Source organism: Macrosteles quadrilineatus, unplaced genomic scaffold (assembly GCF_028750875.1).
Source record: "Macrosteles quadrilineatus isolate MER2022 unplaced genomic scaffold, UCM_ALF_1.0 Scaffold_3__2_contigs__length_128488019, whole genome shotgun sequence".
Classification (NCBI taxonomy): domain Eukaryota; kingdom Metazoa; phylum Arthropoda; class Insecta; order Hemiptera; family Cicadellidae; genus Macrosteles; species Macrosteles quadrilineatus.
Genome location: NW_026542596.1, coordinates 33,550,063 through 33,572,035, shown reverse-complemented (window position 1 = coordinate 33,572,035; position 21,973 = coordinate 33,550,063). Strand labels below are relative to the sequence as shown.

Here is a 21,973-nt window from a genome sequence, read left to right as displayed (position 1 = left end):
TTATGTGAACCCCATAACTTGAAATGATTTACAACAATGAACAGTGACAGTGCAGTTAAAGCATCCAAGAAGAACATACATTTTTTTAACTATTAGCTGTGAAATAAATTGTGAAATTATAAAATAAAGTATTGGCAAAATGTCCAAATCAAGTTAACTGAAGAAAGAAGAATTTAGGCCTACATTATTAAGAAGAAAATTATTATTATAGAAGATTGGTGAGAAAATTCCAATAATTTGTTAAGTTAATAACTCAGACTATAGACTCCTCAAGCATCCATTTGGATCCAACTTACCCCCATTCATTAAAATCAACATCCTTCCTATTTATTGTTTCTAAAAGATTATTTAATTTATAACTTACCGTACTTATTGAAAATTTAAATTAAGCATCAACGAAATCTTTTGATTCAGTCAGCACGAATCCCCACCCCTGAAGAATTTTGTAACCTTATTTCAACCATTAAACCTTGTACTTTAAAACCTCTGTCCTTTCTTATATTTATTATTGTTTAAACTAAGATAAGATTAGAATAACACCATATTAAGGGTTTTTTTTCATGGTTTATGCGTGATTAAACTTAAAAAAAAACACACACAAACTTTCATATTTATAATATTAGTAAGTTATGTATTCATCTTGTCTAATTTTTATCAATGAATGCTCTATAAACTACATACATATTAAACAAATTTTCAATTTTCAAATTTTAAATATTACAATCTAAATAACTAAGAGCGGGTTTAAATTCTTCTCGTAAGTTTGACACCAAAATGTGTTAAAGGTAATTATTCTCTCATATTATAATCTCATTAGAGCTCAGTGGAATGGTAATTACAACAGATGTTTTCGTTACGGCTCAAGCGTTAAGCCATGAATTTGATCAACTCTCAAATACAAAACTTGTAAGTCTACTTACAATTCTCATGAAGTTTCACGAAACGTTATTTTTCAAATAACATAGTAAAAAAATAAAACCGAAACTACACGAATATTTGGCAGTCGGGACACTGGTCGTATCGTGTGTGGTAACAGCCGGACTTGACAGACCGGACTTGTAGGGGCTTAACAGTACGTGAAAAATATAGCTACATAAATACAACTACACAAATATCACTAGTTAAGTAAAAGAATCAAGTCATATATATTTGTTAATTCACCCTATCTTTCATTTTTCTACATTTTTGTTTCTTCACCTTTCTAAATTTCTTAACTATTGTTGTTCTTTCTCAAAGTTCCTTTTTAGTCTTGAAAACCTTTCTATCGACGTTTAGTTTTCAAAATTTTTACTACACGTTTAGTAACACCTAGAACAGTCTTATGTCTCTTACACCCTTTTACCTCTCTAGAACAACCCAAGTAAGAGTACTTTAAGAGAGGCATGGGACTCGCAACTTCTTTACATCAAATGACTCCATTTTTTTCACATTAAGTTCAAGTACTATTAAAGACTAAAGAGAGGTATTTTTACTACAATGAGTTTTGAGATTGTCTAAAAAGTTTTTACATCATACTACACAGAAACAGTTACTTTTCCATCCCTATTAATAGGCTGGAAAGACTAAAGAGAGGTATTTTTACTACAATGAGTTTTGAGATTGTCTAAAAAGTTTTTACATCATACTACACAGAAACAGTTACTTTTCCATCCCTATTGATAGGCTGGAAAGTTGCCCTTTGCCATGCCTAAACCTGGAAAAGTAACGTAAAACACTTTTACGCCACACTACATTATTTTGACGAACTTCCCACGCAAGGATTTAGTCCAGAAAACAGCTGTTTGCCGCCAGCTTATTCAAATGGGGTTTCATTGCGTACTACTGTTCTGCAATGAGTTTTGCCGGACACCAATCAGCTGATTATACTGTATTTGCGTGGCAATGAGTGGTTATAAACAAAAACATAACCTCTCTTAGAGGTTATTACTAGTGATTTTTAGTCCTTTAGTTTGTGGAAATATATAAGGATTTGTACGGATTAAGTAGTATGGCGTAAACTATCGTACGTAACTCGTCCAAAATGTGTTTACCGGACTCGTATGGTAATCCCGTACTCGACTTCGTCTCGCACGGGAACGACCTACTCGTCCGGTAAACACTTATTTTCAGGACTAGTAACGTAATATACTATTACCGTGCACTTATCTAGCTGGTAAAATAAACAGCTAATTACAACGGCCTATTTTATTTTCTGAAATATAAAAATATTATAATTTTTATTATGTCCTAAATAAAATGTATTACGAGTTTAACATATAGGCTACTAATTTTTCAGCGAGTATTATATGAAGTATCGTACGTTACTCGCATGGTAAACCACCACTTACTGGGCTAGTAACGTAATATACTATTATTAATAATTTCAATGGTGTAGGCATTGTGTGAATTTCTTTCTGTGTTTTAACGTTCATGATTGCGAAGGATAATTATTTTTAACCACACTAACTTATGATGTTTTTAGCCGTTTTACAAACGTCAATTCTTCAATTCCTTTGCTGAAAGCTGCGTTTTGCTGTCCATGCCAGCTGTGGGGATCGAGCAGGGTTTTACATCCCTAGGGCCGAAAATCAGGTGGTAGCTTATTTACTTAAGCCATTAATGAATAATAAATACACAAGCAGTATCCATATTGTGCATTTCAATAGACTTGTTTATTGTCACCGCTGCCTAGAAAATATTTATTATCTTTACTCATTCCATTCCTCTAAATATTTCTTCACATAACCTTAAAGTTGTGTGCATTTATTGTATATATTTACTCGATTTTGTATAGTGTGGTGAATTCTGGTGTAAAATGAATGGACTTTTTGTACGATTCAGAGTAAAGAGTTCATTACTTTAACAAGTTTTGAGAATTTATAAACGATCATTTTACACTATTTTTCGTAATAAATGCAATGGTAAACTATGGAGATTGTGTGATTATTTTTCTTAACGTTTTATTTTATGATTGAAATCATATTATGTCTTGAAGACAGAATTGCGTCAAACTATATTTTTAACTAGCTGTGCCTGTTCTACGTACGGGGATCTTACAGTAGTCGGTTGAATGTGACAAAAATCACACAATGTTGGGTTTTTGGACATTTGTAATTTTATTTCTTAAGTAGGTGGGCTATGTATTCTATGGAAAAGTACTGGTATCAAGGATCGTCGTCGAAAAGGTTGTTCTATGAATAACTAGGAAGGCGTACGTATCCAAGAGATTGGCTATGGGCCTATTTGCTGTATCGTCCAGCGATTGCATTACACGGTGAGTACAGAAAGTGACACATTGGAAAAGCGAGTTTAGCATCATCCGTAAACCTCTGTTACAATCATTCACTGCAGTTGTGATTTTTTTACTTTACACTTTACACAATCGCCATTGAAGCGCCGTCAATGAGTGGAGGAAACCTTGTTTGTAAGCTATTGGCGACGATCGTCCCAGCCATATACAACACGGATTCAAGGTCTTTTTTTCTGGTTATCAAAACTCAAGAACAATTTTATACACAAAGAATTTCTGGTTCCTGATCTGGATGATGCCTAGTTATTTAATTTCATTTACGGTTACACTATGATTATGCACTTAATTAAATCCGTTATCTAAGAAAAACGTTTTTAATCTCACTTGTAACGTTGACAACGAAATCTTAAAGGTCTTCCGGGGTCACAGCAACACCCGCGATCACCCACTGCAGTACTGTAGTAATTATTTACTTGATATAACAGCGATCGAAACGCGGTTAAATCTCGATTGTAGGCTATTAGTGGTGATTATTTAAAAATTTTAGTTTCCCAGTCTTATACAACACTGATTTGCTGTATTTTCCCTGGTTATCAAAACTTAAGTTGAATTTTATAGACATAGAATCTGCAGGTTCTTGACCTGGATGTGGATGATGATTTTTTTAATTTACAGTTAACATTTTAGTGCTTGCGATCGATTAAATCCGTTATGCAAGTCAAAAGGTCAATTAACGTACTTGGTTCCTCAATGAATGGTTTTCGATTTGCGTACAAAATGTGATTGGAAATGTTGCAGTATTTGTAAACAAAATGTAATGTAAACAATTAAACATATCAGTGATAGCTTGAAGTGAGAATTGATCCAAACAGCTGTTCGTTATTTCATAAAATGTAATAGTAAGCATTAGGAGAAAACATGACAAAAATCGAACAAAATTGGGTTTTTGATGGTTCGTTATATTTTTTAAAAGTAGTTAGGCCATATTTTAATAGCCAAAGACACTCTCGCCAATCCAGTGAATACAGAAAAATAATTGGAATCTTGATTTGTACTCTAGTTTTCAAGGAGTAGGCCGCGTAAAATGACATTTTGGCGTTACAGACGGAGTCACAGAATGGACAAACAGACAAACAGACATACAGATAGAAATTGAGATCGGCTTTCTTAGGCTATGAAACGTAAAAATAACCAAAAACTGCACAATTCTAAGCAATGTAAAGACAAAACATTAATTTTATTTATATAGATGAATACTTAACAATGATTGCAAAGGATTTTGATTTTAATTTTAATGCGAGATTGATGGATATTAACATTTGCTAAGGGTCTTGTAGCTACACAGCGTTTCAAAGAGGAAAGACAACTCCTTCTCAGTGTATTTGAAATAATATTTTGATATCCTCCATTTATACCTTAAAATATGCATAAATTCCCTTAGTAAAAATTGTAGTAAAAAGATTGTTGTTCCATACGCATAAAACCCCAGGGAGCCTTGTGAGTTTTTTTCTGAAATTGGAACAAAAGTAAAACAGTAACATCGGATCCAATCACATGATGGGATTAAAAGCTTCGTTATAATTAGAGATTTAAAGTACTATGTGATTAGACGTTTAGTCACGTCTGTATCTCCTCCTTAAATGAAGTAATGTTGTGAAATATTTTATTATAGTTTTGCACCTCCAATTGTGAGGTAACCCATAAAACGTCTGCTAATCCTCGATTTGACAGTGAGGACGATTTTGGATTTTGGGGACATCAACATTATAAAGATTAATCGGTCCCGGATCTTGGTCTGTTCCGACCCACTTAGGCTACGGTAATAGCTTTTTACCGATGGAAAAATTAACAATAAAAAAAGGTACAATAAAAACGGGTAAAAAAAGGCCTACTAACGAGTACTGAATTTGAACCACGACATAAAACATCTCTATTAATTAATCAACGTTTTGCTTTAGGTTTTTGGGGGACCTAAAATGAACGGCAAATAAGTGGTATTTCTGACTAAAAGGCAGATACAGTATGATTGGTTGTTCTATTAGAAATTCGTATTAAAAATCATTTGTGTTACATATGTGTATAATAATTTATTTTACATCAAACGTCTCGAATCAAAGTCTAACAGCAAGGAAACTGGTGGGGTAACATTATTGTATAATAATTAGATTCGACTCAAAAGATACATTATTTTACTCAATCCATTATATTTACAAAATTAGTAAACGAAAACAATTAATTAATGAACACACGTTTAAAACTATACATCAAATATTTAATTATTGTTTTACTTAATACTCTATTCCGATGTAATTCCAACATTTCTTTCGAAAACAAACCAATTCGTCGGGATTGATTTGAGTGAAGAAAGGGGGTTGTGAGTGAAGAGATTCTATTTTGATACGTCCAACAGCTAAAGAAGAATTATAAGAAATACATTATAATAACGGTCACGTAGACAATCAGCTGGCCAGACTTATCCGTGCAATCTTATTGGCCTGATACAGGCATATAATAACCGGAATACCGTGGATAACGGTAATACATGCAAAGAAAGGTCCCTAATTTAAACACGCCTAAAACAGAATCTAACGTAGAAATAATTTAACAATGCTATAGTACGAGTCGTACTGGTTGGCGTAAAGAGAGGGATTTAGCTTGCTACGAGTACATTAGGTCTGAAAAGCTCACTTTACAGTGTATGGTTGACATCTACGTTTTCATAGAGGGCAACCTCCTAAAGTACATGAGTGATAGAAAACCAAAAGCAGTATGAGATTGGTACTATATTTAAATATTGTAGGTTACTTTTAGAATTTTTACAACATAATATTTTTTCATATTTCTATAAACAGTCATAGACTTTAGAATGACTCTTTCATTAGGGTCTTACTGTTTATATTTTAGTTGTTATTTTTTTTATTACAAGTCGCAGTTTAGCTCTATTTTGAGCAACATGTAATCTAGTAGATGATTATGCTTGATGGCAAATCTGTGCGTGCATACCTTTAATTTAAGACCAAAATTATTAAAATCGGTAGGGTTGAAGATCCAAACCAACTCGAAAAGAAAAACCAATATTTTTAATATAGAGATTAACTTGACATTATTTTACAAAATCATATACACCGTTCTCCCAAACGTCTTCTAGAAGATGGAAGAGGTTCCCTGTATTGTTGCATAGCCAACATGTTGGACAGTCCCATCTTACTGTACGTGTCTTGGTACTCGCTGCGGCCTATGAATCTACTGATCTCGTACACAGGTTCTGTAAACATTTCAAGACTGATGTCAAAAGTATTCAAATCATTTGTGGATGTGCGTTTAAACATTTAACTTTGAGTTTAACGATACACAACTGTTTTGATTAAATCCTGTACATTGAAACATGAAGGGGTTTTCACCAAAACTTCTGAATTACCCAATTAACCTCTAAAAGGATTTTCATGATTCTTCTTTTGAAGGAAATACAAATTTGGAAAAAGGGAGTTTCAAGTGAAAAAATGTTAAACCAAAATAAATTGTTTGAATTGAGTTATTTATTCTATTAAAGACGGTAGTTCTAGTTCAAGTAACTGAAATAATTCAACACTAACATGATTTAATTTATATTTTAAAACATAATCGGTCATAGAATTAGACCAAACCATTTTTTAAATACCTGCTGTAAATTCTATAGGTCTTGGAGAAAACACTTGCGATTTCTCGATTGCATTGTATCGGAAACTGTTCGGGTCACGATAGCCATTAGTAAACCCCGTCTTGATCATGGGAACAGGCACAGCAACAGGATCGAACCTGTCAACCTGGAGTGATCTATAGGGGACGTGGTGGGAACCTGAAAAAGCATTAAAGTGTAAAATACAAAAGAATTCACAGCTGTCAATAAAATAAAATTTGTATAATTACTGTATAGTGCCCTATTAACCCTAGACTAGGACAGTGGCGTCGTCACCCTGTAATCCAACTACTTGGAGGTCATGAATTGTGGATATTTATAGGCATGATCTGTGGATGCGATACTCGCTGGCGTGAGATTAAAGTCCACACTAATGAGTACTACTACTAACCGCAGTACTATGGTGATAATTAGACCAATTCGTAAATTGCCAGGCAAAAATGTGGTTTGGATTCCACTATAAACTGTAGTTGCCATAGGCTGTAGGAGCTATTAATTAACAGTCCTGTCTTACGGAACATGTCGAACTTAGTCAGGAACAAGACTACAAGATCATGCCACTCATCGTACAACCATCTGCATTCACACTTGGCTTAGAACACTAATTACTTATGGTCACCATTTCAGGTAAAGGTATAAAGAAGTATCTGTTCCAATTCGGAAAAGTATCCAGGCAAAGGCAATATACTTCGTTGCATGTACATCTATTGTAGTCTAATTGTATTGATAATTTTTTGTTTTTTTACCGTCCATAGGTTTAATATTTTTACAAAAAACATATTATTAAACCAATAAAATTGATTGACTAAAATAATTGATTGTGTTGATTGATGAATTGATTGTCTTGTCCTTGAGATGGGGTTGGAGTATTAAAGGCAGTAGAAATGTTTTATTTCCACAACTTAAGATGCTCAATTAATAAATGAAAGATCATTGTAATTCTCAATTTTGATATTGAGTTTCCAATTTGACATTGACTATTTTCTCGTTCAAAATAAAAATTAACTATTTTGTTTCTTGAGTAAACAAACCTTTTCCTTCATAACTGATTTGATACATTGTTTTCATTTTTTCGTCCATATCTCCACAAGGATGATGAAGGATTGCATTGTCTAACAACTTCCTCTGAAAATAAATTAATAATACGTTAGTTTAAAAAAGGTAATGCCAACTATAGTGTGAGCTTGCTTATTTGGGAACTCTATAAAAAAAACGTGGGAAAATAAACTATTGTTACTTTAATAGGCTACTACACACACAATAGCACTGGAAATTTTGTTTACTCTGATTTAAAGTTTATGTCAGGCAAATAGCGTCCCTTATTCAGAATATGTATTTTCCAGCTGAAAGTTTTTGTTTGTAGCTCTCTGTCGCTTAGTTCGCATTAGTCTGCAGGTATGCTGCGGTGGGGGTATTTTTAATCGTTTTTTTATCGATTTGAGTGAGAATAGTGACCATTAACGACTTGATACCAATAACTATACAATAATGTATTAAAAATGTTTCACATTTCCTTTAACTCGCAGTCTTTCACCTGTCCTCTATCATACACTAAAGAAGAAGGAATGAATGAAGGAACTCACACAAGAAAACAGTTACAGTCAGTTGACGGTGCACACAAAGTTCACGACAAAATTAATTTGATATTCATAAGTTCTTTATTCCAGAGTTACAAAATTACATTGTATTGGAATAGTCAAGTTTACAATGAAATGTACATAAAAAGATAAAATAAAAAACAACTCTACTAACTAAAACAATTTTACCTTCTAGTAAATCTAACAGAACGGAAATCACTGACTACATGTCAGCGGAAAAATCGCGGACTCTGTAGCAAACATTTTCAACCAAAATGTGTTTAAGTCTTCTCCTAAACCTGAGCAGATCAGTCTCCAGCGTTAGATATTGAGAAAGTTGGTTAAAAAGTTCAATTCCATTGTACAGAAGGTGATGGAAAAATGAAGTTGAGTGGACGGAAATTTTTAAGCCGTATGATGTGCGTAAGGTATATGTACTGAAGTTAATGTTGGTGTTAATATTTGAACCCAACAAGGAGCATCTCCAGAAGGAAGAAGTAGAATGGCAATTCATTAAACTACCATAAATTTGTGTTCTGAACTCGTGTGTTGTAAACTGCCTGTAACTCTTTTCTTGGTTAGTTGTGCGTCCATTTCCTCGTCAATGTATTCCTATAAGCCAAAATAGCATGCTTACCTGAATGGGAAAGAGTTTAAACTGACGCACGAAACATTAAATTTGAATATACATTATACCTACATTACAATTTGTCCCTGCCACTGATAGCATTTTCAACTAAGGAAGAGAGGGTTATTTTATTGTTTCTGGTGAAGAATGAAGACTGAAAATTAATGACGTAACTTGAAAACTCTCTTTTACTTAGTTGATATTACTGTCAGTGGTAGTAAAAAGTTTGTTTATATATTATAAAGATGTCTGTCTCTTGTGCCAGTTTGATCCCTTTCCCATTCAGGCAAGCCTGTATTCTCACTAAAAAATACTAAAGACCTATGCCTTTGTGGTCTATTACATCCTTACTCCTGAGCCATGTGAGTTTTCCTCATTAAGATGAATAGATTTTGACTGTAGTCACTACTCTCTGGTTGAACGTTAAAGAAAAGCAAGCCATCCAAGATGGCCACTTGTTGCTGTGTTTTATTGGTCATACCGTCTCGGTTGGTTGGACTCGCCAAAAATAACCTCATTAGATCGAATTTGACAGCTATCCAACCAACCAAACACCTGGCCAACATAACATCTCGAAAAACTGAAAAAACCATCAAATACCCCCGCCGCAGCAAACCTGCAGACTAAGCGAATTTCCATTTGACTGATTGGATTTACACTGAAATGTCTACTTAAAAATATAACATCTATTCTCGATTTTAAATTGGTATAATTAGTTTAACAAGTACTTAGGTTTGCTGCATCAGGGAGGGTTAAACTGTTTTTTTTTTTTGTAAAATGTGAATAGTTAGTAAGAAATAAAAACATTTTCCAAATTTGATCAAAATATGTTCACAAACAAGCAAACTACAATAGTTTACTTATTCTCCATAAGAATAACATGGGAATTTTAAATTTACAATTTTTTGGATTTTTCACCGTAACCATTAGGCGCATAATAACGCTTCAATATACTAAATTATTTGTTTTTTTAAGCTCTACAAAATGGTTTGGAAAGAAATTGCTAAATTTTATGTTTTTTGGGTCAAAAATGGGAAAAACCTATTTTTACCCCATAAAACCCCCTGTAAACCCCCGTTCCCATGGTCCGATCATGCTGGATCGCGAACTCGTTCGAATAAACGTACGTTTACACGTTTGTACCAAATTTCATCAAAATCGGATCATTTTTGCTCGAGTTATCGTGCTGACGGACATATATATATATATATATATATATATATATATATATATAAATATATATATATATATATATATGAATTTGAACGGATGGTGTTTTTGGCCTCTAGGGACCTCAAAACGAAAAAAAAATCGGTCCCGCGTCCAGGTCTTACCATGAGTACTACGGTAATAGCTTATTCCCTATATGGGAAATTCGCTAAAACAGTGGCGCGCTTTTTAAAAAACATAGTGGTGATTCCAGTTATAATCTATTCATCTAAATGGTTTTCCCTCCAAAAACTAACCTCTTTTCTAACATGTAACAGTTTCTCCATCAGACAATCCTCAGTGTTCCGCAGGTGTTTGGCTCTGTCAAAGTGAATGTTCCAATCGTGTCTGTCACACGTACACACTCCAGCAGCTGGTCTAACCTCCAAAGCACCCGGAGGCTTGGTCACCTCTGGTGGAGGCGAGGGCCTAGGGGTAAACAAATTAACTTTCAAACCCGCAACCAGGACTTCCGGATATTTCGTTAGGTACACTCTATCTCTATGGACCACTTTTATCTTCTCCCCCTAGTATATGGAGAAAGTACCTATTGTTTTTCGTAAAAATTTTAGAGTTTTAGTTTTGAGTCGATATATGCGTGTTGGATCCCCCTGAAGCCAAAAAAGTGGTTTTCGAGGTCTGTATGTGTACATGTGCGTGTGTGTGGGAGGAGAGGTGTGTTTCGTGTGGAAGTGTACAGAGCTAGGGACCACACCTGTAGTCCGATTTTGAGCAAACTTTGTATGTAATTTATTATGATTTGTTTTATATAAATTTGTTAATGTCGAACAGACTTGTGCTCTTACTTTCTCTGAAGCCAAACTGTGACTCACTAATAATGTTTTCGTTTTCAAGGTAAAATGATAATTGTTTTTTGACACATTTTTAAACAATTTTAGATTTTGCACCAAGTAACGAGATTGGTCTGAGGTTTGATAGAATTCTTTTCTCTATCTCATTCTATGTATGAACCTAAAATACTAAAATACTATGGGAAGGAAGGGAAACAGTTCCACGACGTAGGAAGTGGTGAATGAAGTAGTAAATGCTAACAGTGCATGGTGTGGGAACGCTTTGGGGGCAGTTAGATTAATGTATCTAAAATATTAAAATACTTTGGGAAGGAAAGGAAACAGGTCCACAATGTAGGAAGTGGTGAAGGGAGTAGTAAAGGCTAGCAGTGCAGAGTGTAGGATGTAAAAAAAACCAGGTGGTAGGAGTGGTGGTAAAAGAAAACTCCGAACTATGGTTTCGCATGTGCTCGTAAAAGGTTTGGAACACAAATGGTTTATCGGTTATGAAAGGATGGACCCAATGATTTCGGTTCTAGCTCACCAACCTTAGGCTCTAGCTCACCACACGCTTCTAATGCACAAAATAACATAAGTGTTTCGTCCATGACTACAACGAGATTGAGTGAATTAAACCATGTTCCAATCTTACAATACGTAGGCTGGGAAACCTCAACCGGAAGCGGTTCATCCGCTCCGTGTGGCCGGGACATCGTCGTGCGGCCTATGATCGAGCGATCATAAGACGCGCGGACGATCCGCCACGTGTGGCCCCGGCGGCGTGTGGACAGCATGACTCCCTTCTCCCTACCGCCCTAAGCGATAATTGTTGGGATTCACTCTAACCTTTCCTCTTCTCTTCATGGGTGAGTTTTCATTCCTTGTCTTTCTTAGTTTTTTTCTTTTTCAATTTTAAAGCCTGTATGTATCTCTGGTTCTTCGTTCTTCCTATTTCCCTAGCTTCTTTCCTAAACGTCTCAATTGTTCCCTTGTCTCTCATCAAGTTTTATTTTCTCAACTCTAGACCTTTCCTATTTAAGACTTTTTCCTGTTCTCTCTTCCTGTTCTCCTCCTGAAGTGGACAATTCATAAAGACGTGACTCACGTTCTTTATTTTCATGTCCAAATTGTCCATGTCCTGTGACAAACTGTGTTTCATAATGCTATCTCCCAATCTTGTTCTAGTCTATTTATGATATTTGGCATATATCCGAACGTTTAACTTTATTCCTCACTCTGTCCCAGCGCATTTTCCACTCGTCTAATGTCTTCTCTCCTCGGGCACTCTTGATTTCTGATGTAGTCTACCAGCCTCCTTGTCTTCTAATGGTATGGCTACGGTAAAAACCCTAATCGTATCACGCGATACTGTGTTGTATGATTTCCCTACTTTCAACAAAACTCTTTTATTGCATACTCAAAAGTTTCCTTTTCAATATTATCTTCCAAGCATCCTTACTCCTTATCAATCATCGGTACAGCATTGCTTGCTCAACACCATTTGTAAATGTCTATTAGCTCTGGCATGCTCTGCTAATTTCACGAAGACTCCTTTTATTTTTTCGCACATTTCCTCCACATGTTTTCAAAAGTCATTCATTTACCTACAGTTACTCCTTAATCAAGCCTGACTACATATCAACATCCCTGATTAACACAACAGTATATTTCAGAAATTTTGGGACCCGCCCAATCCTACCTACCAATATAATCAAATTATTTTCGGAGATTAAAAACATGTTTTTAAACTAATGTCAATAACGTCTGATCATTATTCTTGAGCACCTAACATAAATAATCATACAGAAGAATGCAGGTGCCATCCCTTACAATAGATGACATTGGATAAAAAAATATTGTTCCTTCGATCATTGTCCACTCATTAAATAATATCCTGTTATTTAGTTTCAGTAAAACAACGGTCTTAAAAATCACAACAAATAGTGACTGCTGCACTGTAAGTTGAATTTTAAATCAATCGAACCTTTATAAACGTGTTTTGCAGTGAAATACTATTTTAAACTACAAAAACCGAGAATCTCCATTCAATTTGAGTTTCACCAGCTGTTTCAAATATTGGTGCAAATTTCAAAGTATTTATCTGTTCCAATGTAAACAAAAATTTTCTCCATAAAGGCTATGTCACACTACGCTACTTTACTAGCAGCTAGCGAAATAGCAGCTACTAAGTAGCCAAGTGTGACACAGGCTTAAGGGTAACAAGGAAAATGTGAAGCCTACTGGGGTGGAGCCCTCATGGAATTTCAAAGATTGTTTGATATATGGCAAATCTACGTGCCACAACCTATCCAATGATACCTTAAACTTAGTGATCGGATGCATAGCAGCTTGAAAACAATCATAACAAAATTTGTGTTTGCCTATTAAATATATAGATAAATGACGACCTTCGAATGAAGCGAGAAGACATCTTCAACAGCCTGAAGATGACTCCTATGTCAGTTGAACCGGTAGCAACTCAGCTACAAACAGGATCGCCTAAATGCAGGTATTTACACCGATTTATGCTCCAAGTATTCTCCAGTATGCTCCAAGAGCTTTCGGAGGTACATTAGAAACTAATGTACCTTATTAGCATGGTATTAGTTTTGGTTATTCTGCAACTCAAACTACTCAAATTACTTAGGAATATTTCATCCCTAAAATTCACTTCAAAATGCTTGAAAACCACCTTTTAATTTATATTTTCTAAAATTTCCCAGATTCACCTGTAGGCCTACTACCCGCCCCTAATAGGCCTCCCTACTAGGGGATCTGCCCCTGCTGTGTATAATATGTACTAGGAATAATATTAGTACTTTTCAGGGAATTACTGTATATGAAATGTAAACTCACCGCTCCACAAACAGCTCATTGGTTGGGTTTCCATAAGCATCGTTGTAAGTAGTGAGGAATGGGTCCATGATTGTAGAAGTGTTCTGAAACTGTCTTAAAACCATTAGTACTTGTTTACGAAAAACAATAAAGGAAAAAAAAACTTGCTGTATCTCTATAAAACTAATGTATTGTATAACCTTACTCTAATTCACAATTAATCTAAAGACGTTCGGCCCTCGTTCGATTTTATGATTGCTTGATAACATAGGCCTATTGAGCGAGTCTATTTTTCATAGAATCCACAGGAAAAAATATCCCTTCCTTGAAAAAACTCTATCCTTATTTCCAAATCCTCGATTTCCAGTTGTCAAACCAGATGACATAGTACCATAGATAAAGGTTGGTCTATGAAAGTACTAAGGTAGGACTTTATGGTCTATAAAGTTCATAATATTAACGATATAACGAATTATTTGTGACTAGGCCTATACAAATAAAAATGAATATAACTGTAAAATTTTCTGAAAAGATGTAAGAATGGAATAAGCAAATTATAACTTGGAATGAAATTCGACATTTTGCTAGAATAAAAATTATTTCAGCATAAAAATAGGTACATAGTTTCTGTGAATAAATTAAAAAGCAGGTTACTGTATAGTCAACATGAGTAACACTGTAAATAAGCGTTCTTATAGATAACATTAAATCTCAATTGAAATAAATCTTCAATAGAAGGTTCAACTTAAATATTGCTCAAATACAATTCAAATGCCGGTACATAAGTTATCATTCATAAAAAGATTATATTCTCACTAGAAACAAAATATTGTTTCTATTGGGATAGTAATATATCTTACCGAGTATAACACCACTAAAGATTTCGACCTGTAGTATTCAATTGTTAATTAAATATATTAATTTTATCACCATGGAGAAAATGTACTTATGTCATATAAAAGGAAAATTTAACAAAATCATATTTTCGATGAATAAAAAAAGTAGTTAAGTCCACGTGGGAAGGGGTCAAATATTGTAAGCAGGAAGTGTTTGGAAATGTGTGAGTAGGCAGGGAGTGTTGTTAAACAGTTACATGTGCTGGCCTAAAACGGAGACAGCTTAACACAGACTAAACAGGGGACAGTTAACAGGATACCCCCTGTTAATTTTTTAACGGCTTATACTAGAAAAACTAAACTCGGCACACCTTTATGGCATGTTATGAAGTACTTTTTAGGCTTAACCACCACTTGGTGTACATAAACTCAAACTCAAAAATTTCAAACAGTGAGAAATAGTACCCACTACTGTGGAACATGTACTGGATTGAGTACTGACGTCTAGCGAACGGATGAGTTTGGCGCAGGTGACGGGATGTGTGGAAGTCTAACTTATTTTAGTAGATCAGGAGCATCATTAGCTTCAGGAGTTAATTAGCTTCCTCAGGAACAGTAGGTCATTGATTTCACGTCGTGTAGGTAGTGGCCTCCTCAAGTTCAACTGAAGTTGTAAATCCTGGATAGGAACGGTGCGGTAGTCAAAACCCATCAGCACACCAACCAGACGAATGAAACGGCTCTGCACGTTCGATCTGCCCAATCAGGTAAGAGGTGACGAAAACTCAAGTAAAGGCCTGACTATGTATGTAGAGGATTCTCAATACATTGATTGAGAACATGTTGCAACTGTTCCTTATAATGAAATATAGGGCAGAATTAGCTCTCTTGCAGATATAATTTATATGGTTTTGAGGGTTTAAATTTGGAGAAAGTATGACGCCAAGGTCCTTGATCCTGAAAGAACGTGGGAGGGGTTTACCGTCAAGTAAGTAGGGAAGATGGTGGGTGTGCTAGATCTGGAAAAGGACATCACAGAGCATTTTGAAATATTCAGGGTCATTTCATTATCACAGCACCACTTCATCAGTGTGAATAAATACCGTTCTGTAAAGTTTGGCGATTGCCAAAATTGTTTTAAAAGTTTTTATGGATGGCCCATTTTAATAGACCTTTTGAGTTATATGAACTAGGTGCAGTCCCGTTAGGGTCGGTTAAGATGGAGTCTACTGTATCTCATATTTCTAATGATGTATGGAGTTTTTAATGATGAACTAATATTTGAAGGTAAAAACACTTACTTTAGATGATACATGTAAAATTTGTCTGTTAGATGATGATTGACCAGCTCACAATGATGTTATAAAAAATTAATCTCTCAGAAGTGCTTGGCAGATCTAGGGTTACCGCGGTAAGCATGCACATAGACTATGGACCTGTACCTGAAATGAATCCAGCTAAATAAGGGGTTTACAAGTAAACTGTACTGATAAAATCAATTTCAATCAACGAGAAGAGAAATATAAATGTATGTTGTATGGTGTATTGGGCCCATTTTAATACACAATACAACAATATTTACAAAGAAACCCATATCATGGAGATGAATTTTTCAGTATTTGTCTGGTTTTGAGAATGAATTTTATTCAGAATACCCCAGGTGTCCGGGGTCGCTTCCGAAAAACCAAAACAGTCCCCAACAATGCCCTTATGGGACTTACGCAGAGCAGTTGTCTGGAACAGCATTTACAGGTAATGTATATCATCCATTTGTATAGCAAGGGTTAAGAAATTCGCTATTTTGTGACTATCGATTATCAATTATCAATCATTGAGATGGGGACGCCACCTAGGTATTTTAACCCAAATATGAGTGAAGGATGAGTGTAGAATGGTGTGTGATGACCTGTGTAGCTTTGTTCCCTAGTGGAAGACATCAATAGAAATCAATCCAAAAAATCTACTGATATCACTAGATGCTTAGTGATATCAATAGATGTTCATGGCTATCATTACAAGTAAATACAAACAAATAGACATCACTGAAAACTTAGTCAATACATATCACTAGACATGTATAAACATAAAATATATCAATATAGATCATTCGAGTAAACTAATCGCGTTCATTGATATCAATAGAGAATACTTTTTAAAATATGTTAGATGTAAATATAAATCAATAGACATCAATACGGGTAAATAAAATGCAAAATATCTCTAAAATTTATCACATATTAACATTATGCAAATACAAAATATATACAAAATACTAATGTAAACTGGAGAAATAAACAGTAATAAAAATGTTATTTTTTAAAAAAGGAAAAGCACTAAAAACCTAGCAATAGCATAGTAACGCTGGTGGCGCTGCCTACGGATTGACAGGCAAAGCTCTCTCAAAACGCTTAATGCTTTTTACCATGCGGTTGGCATTCTGGGTTATAGTAGTACGTTTTCTGTGCTAAAACGCTACTGCAGTATTTCAGAACCAACGAAGAAATGTCGTCAGGGCCAGCTCCCTTATTCACATCAAGCGAGTTCAACTCATCTTCTCTAAACAGCTCACATAGCAAGAGGAGATTGCGGTACATGCCTTGAAGTCATATATTGTGGTGGAGGTGAAATCGGAGACTTGTATACAGAAGAGAAGAACTTTGAAAACAGGTTAGAGATGTATTTTGAGGTTTTTCAGCAGCTTCATTATCGAGCAGCATTCGGGAAGGAAGTGATGAGGTCTTCTTAGACAAATTGACATAACTCCAGAAGACACGAATGTTACTATTCAGAGATGAGTCAATAGATGGAATGTAAGCTGAGTAACATTTCCTCGTAAGTCTATTGCATGCCGCTCGAATACCACAGAATTGATGATATAGACGGTCATCAAGATTCTGCTTGTAGCGCTTATGAAGGTGCTTTTTGTCTTCAACACGGGAGCAATATTATCCAAAACAGGGTAGTTAAGGTGTTGAACCCATTCGAATACATGGGCGAGACCAAACTTAAATAAGGAGCAAAGACACTATAGTTGAGGTCTTCTAAAGGATTGATGTCCAGGTCCATCTCCAAAGCAGGATGGTGACATTCAGCATGAAGATGAGGGTCTATGGCGTTGTGGACGTGCAAATGTACCTATAGAAGAGAAGATCAGATCAAGAAGAACACCTCGATCATTGTAGACATTGTTGTACTGCTTTAGATTGAGAAAATTCATAATATCACAAATACATTGGCCTGATGTATTGAGGTGGCTAGAAGGACTGGACCAGTCTACATTCGGTAAGTTGAAATCCCCAATAATATAAAACGAATTTATGTCTTGCACTGTAACTGACAGTTCCTCCAGAATAGATGCAAATTCAATATACTGAGTAGAATTTTGATTAGGAGGTAGATTGACACCACCCAGGACAAATAAAGAGTTCTTGAGTTTCAAGGCCGCAAAGACGCATTCAATGTTAATGTTCAGTGTTCAATGTTCGGTGCTTATAAATACTGTCATTGTCTATGCCGGACTGACTCGAGTGCAACTATTCTTTACGTTTGCTATGGAGCTAAGCGAACAGGAACGTATTACATTGTTGATGATGCGTGGTTATGGAGATAGAATTTGATCGTACAAACAAATTAGAGATTGATTTAATGACACATTTCCAGATTGATACCCTATAACACAATCTTTGTGTTGAAAAAACAATTAAACTTTTTATTGAAACAGGATTGGTGAAGAATTGACCTAAGTCTGGAAGACCAAAGATTTTACAAGAACTGAGGACAATTGTCTGGACGTATTACTATGGGTGATTACAGACAAAACATAACCTCTAGTTATTAATTGTTATTGTTAGTCGTTTAGTCGGTGGGAATAAGGATTTTTACAGATTTTTGTTGTTAAGTTAGCTTAGAGTAGTATGGCGCAAAATATCGTACATCACTCGAAAAAATGTGTTTAACTCAATAACTCATTTATTTAACTCCTTTAAGAGACTCATATGGTCTGGCCGCACGCCGTATTTTTATTTAAGGATTAGTTTTGCAAACACTGTAATTTTAAGGCTTCTGATTGGCTGTGGGAACACCATTAGGGAAACGATACAGTGGATCAATATCGGCCTCGGTGATCGATAGCGTACTGGGCATCTGAGGGTGCCGGGTTCGAATCCCGCTGGAAGCACTAACCTTTGTCAAATCTTTTTCATTATCAGCAAGTTTGGTTAGGTTATGACAGTAATTTTAGAATTAAAACATTATGAAATTAAATTTGAGGCATTTATAATTTTATTTTATGAACAGAACTATTTTTTCGATTAGTAAACCTTTATTATAGTCAATCAAGCCTCCAAATTACACTGTTGGCAAAACTATTCCTGAAATAAAAATTTTACATCCCGCAGTCGACTTCGTTGTGAAACCACTAACCAGAACCACTAAAATGGACAAGGAATGGAACTGAAAAGTGTGAACGTAATGAAATGACGTCGAGCTTACGCAATGGAGCGTCCCGTGAGCCTTGCGGGAACTTGACCTCCATCAGTTGATCAGTATCATCATTGACTATAACCACCACGGGGTATTTACTCAGGGGAGGTATAGAAGAGGCTACGATGACAGCTGTGGGCTTCTTATTAGCTGAGGGAACGGAGGGAACGCCATTACCGTAATAAAACGGACAATAGCCATCGGCCTCGGTGGTCTAATGGTTAGCGTGCTGGGCTGATATACTGTAGGTCCCGGGTTTGAATCCCGCTGGTAGCATTGACTTTTTGTCCAAGATTTTTTTATTATCAGCAAGTTTGGTTGGTTTGGTTTGGTTATTACAGTTAAATTTTATTATTAAGTCATTATAAAATTTTAATTGAGCAATTTCTAGTTTTATTTTAATAAACAGAATTATTTAATTTTTCCGATTACTAAACTTTTGTTATATTAATTCTTTATCAGCAAGTTTGGTTAGTTCGGTTAGGTTATGATAGTTTAATATTATAATTAAGAAATAATAAAATTGAATTTGAGACATTTATAATTTTATTTTATGAACAGAACTATTTTTGCGATTAGTAAACCTTCATTGTCAAAGTGCTCTCTACTACAGCGCTGTTCACGGAGGAATTTTGAACTAAATGCCTCTTTCGTACCTCCCCTAAGTCAGACCCTAACCACGGCCGCCTTTAACTCCAGGGGCCCGTTTCATAGTAAACTACAAGTTACAAGCTGTCACTTGTAACTTGTAATTCCCATTAGATTTGCATTGGGCGATCAGCTGATTTACTAATAACATTAATTTGTACTTTATTATGAAATGGGCCCCAGGCCGCGGCCTTCGAACTGGCAACGTTGCAAGTGGTGTTGTAACAGCTGGTGTGTTTGTGTATTTGTGTATTTACTGTACGAAAGATTGGTTACTGGACTATGACAATATTTACTCCGCTTAAAATATACAGATATAGATTTTTAATTCATATTGTTTCGGTTTTCAATATTCTGTATGTTTTAATTTCAAAATTTTAATAAATTTATGTTTATAAATTTAAATCAATTAAATGCGAATTAATGAGCTGATGTCACCTGTCTGCCATGTTATCTTATGGGACATAATATGTCACTAAACAACTTCACTTGCGACGTTACCAATTCTACCAGGCCGCGGCCTGTAGTTAAAGGTGGCCGTGTTATAACACTACTATATAAACTATATACTATCATAGATTAACCAACACAAGGGAGTATGTTTTATCTATGATACTATATACACTATAGTGTTATACAGTGTGTAAATTAAGTATGGAAACAAATCTGTATTTTTTAAACCAAAATAGATAGAAATATTGGGTTTGTGGCATTGACTGTTAACCAAGGTTCCGCAATTTTTTGCATCAGAAAAAATTTTTCACCCCCTCAGGGGGGGTAGGGGTAGGGGGTAACTTAATTTTTTTAAATAGCAACCCCTATTGAGTGACCTCTCATTTTGAAGGGTTTGTCAAAAGAAATACAATGCCGTAAACCCGAGGTCGATATCTTACCCCTAACCAGAATGGCGGCCATTTTAAATTTCGAGATGGGCAAACGAAATCCAGTGTGGATACCCATAATTTACCTTTTAAATGGGTTACATTGGGTAAGCCGAACTCCAGATACCATTATTAGATTGAAAAGTGGATGTTTTTATCGTATTCAAAATTTTGCCCCAGCCCCCAAAATAGGGGATTTTGGGGGCAGCCCCAAATTTTTTAACGCAACCCCCTATTGAGTGACCCCTCGTTTTGAAGGGTTTGTCAAGACAAAAGCAGTGGCACAAATCTTAGGTCGATATGTCATCCCTAGACGAAATGGCAGGCATTCAAAAACTTGATTGGGTAAAAAAGCGCCCATTTCACCAATTAAAAATGTTGAATGCCTGCCATTTCGTCTAGGGATGACATATCGACCTAAGATTTGTGCCACTGCTTTTGTCTTGACAAACCCTTCAAAACGAGGGGTCACTCAATAGGGGGTTGCGTTAAAAAATTTGGGGCTGCCCCCAAAATCCCCTATTTTGGGGGCTGGGGCAAAATTTTGAATACGATAAAAACATCCACTTTTCAATCTAATAATGGTATCTGGAGTTCGGCTTACCCAATGTAACCCATTTAAAAGGTAAATTATGGGTATCCACACAGGATTTCGTTTGCCCATCTCGAAATTTAAAATGGCCGCCATTCTGGTTAGGGGTAAGATATCGACCTCGGGTTTACGGCATTGTATTTTTTTTTTACAAACCCTTCATAATGAGAGGTCACTCAATAGGGGTTGCTATTTAAAAAAATTAAGTAACCCCCTACCCCTACCCCCCCCTGAGGGGGTGAAAATTTTTTTCTGATGCAAAAAATTGCGGAACCTTGGTTAACAGTCAATGCCACAAACCCAATATTTCTATCTATTTTGGTTTAAAAAATACAGATTTGTTTCCATACTTAATTTACACACTGTATAGTCAATGGTATCATCCCACGAGCACATGATCAACGACCTTCTCACCGCAGTATTTCACCTTCCTTTTTTTAGAACCTTTGGAACAGTTACACGGAACTGTTTGGGATAATGTTCAATGCAACTGTGACAAAAAGTATAGAATAGGTTTGGCGAAACCGTTATATTACAAATAGCTCCGTTCCTTCTCAACTTGATTATTTTTCCTGCATAAAAATTTAAT

At 35.4% G+C, this 21,973-nt stretch overlaps 1 protein-coding gene across 1 annotated transcript; it reads right to left on the bottom strand.

Moving 5' to 3' along the window:
* Positions 1-6,289: 6,289 nt before the first annotated feature.
* LOC128990905 (uncharacterized) lies at positions 6,290-14,851 on the bottom strand. The gene is made up of 6 exons (XM_054413556.1): positions 14,806-14,851; positions 13,967-14,055; positions 10,577-10,748; positions 7,937-8,030; positions 6,888-7,064; positions 6,290-6,494 (listed from the first exon to the last, which is right to left on the bottom strand). Exons 2-6 carry the CDS (start codon positions 14,032-14,034, stop codon positions 6,346-6,348), a joined length of 660 nt encoding a protein of 219 aa, XP_054269531.1. The 5' UTR covers positions 14,035-14,055; positions 14,806-14,851; the 3' UTR covers positions 6,290-6,345.
* Positions 14,852-21,973: the final 7,122 nt, after the last annotated feature.

Coding starts and splice junctions, on each gene's coding strand:
- LOC128990905 (XM_054413556.1), bottom strand. CDS start 14,034: ATGGACCCATTCCTCACTACTTACAACGATGCTTATGGAAACCCAACC. Junction 10,749..13,966: donor AATGAGCTGTTTGTGGAGCG/GTGAGTTTACAT, acceptor GTTTACCCCTAG/GCCCTCGCCTCCACCAGAGG. Junction 7,065..7,936: donor AATCAGTTATGAAGGAAAAG/GTTTGTTTACTC, acceptor ATGCTTTTTCAG/GTTCCCACCACGTCCCCTAT.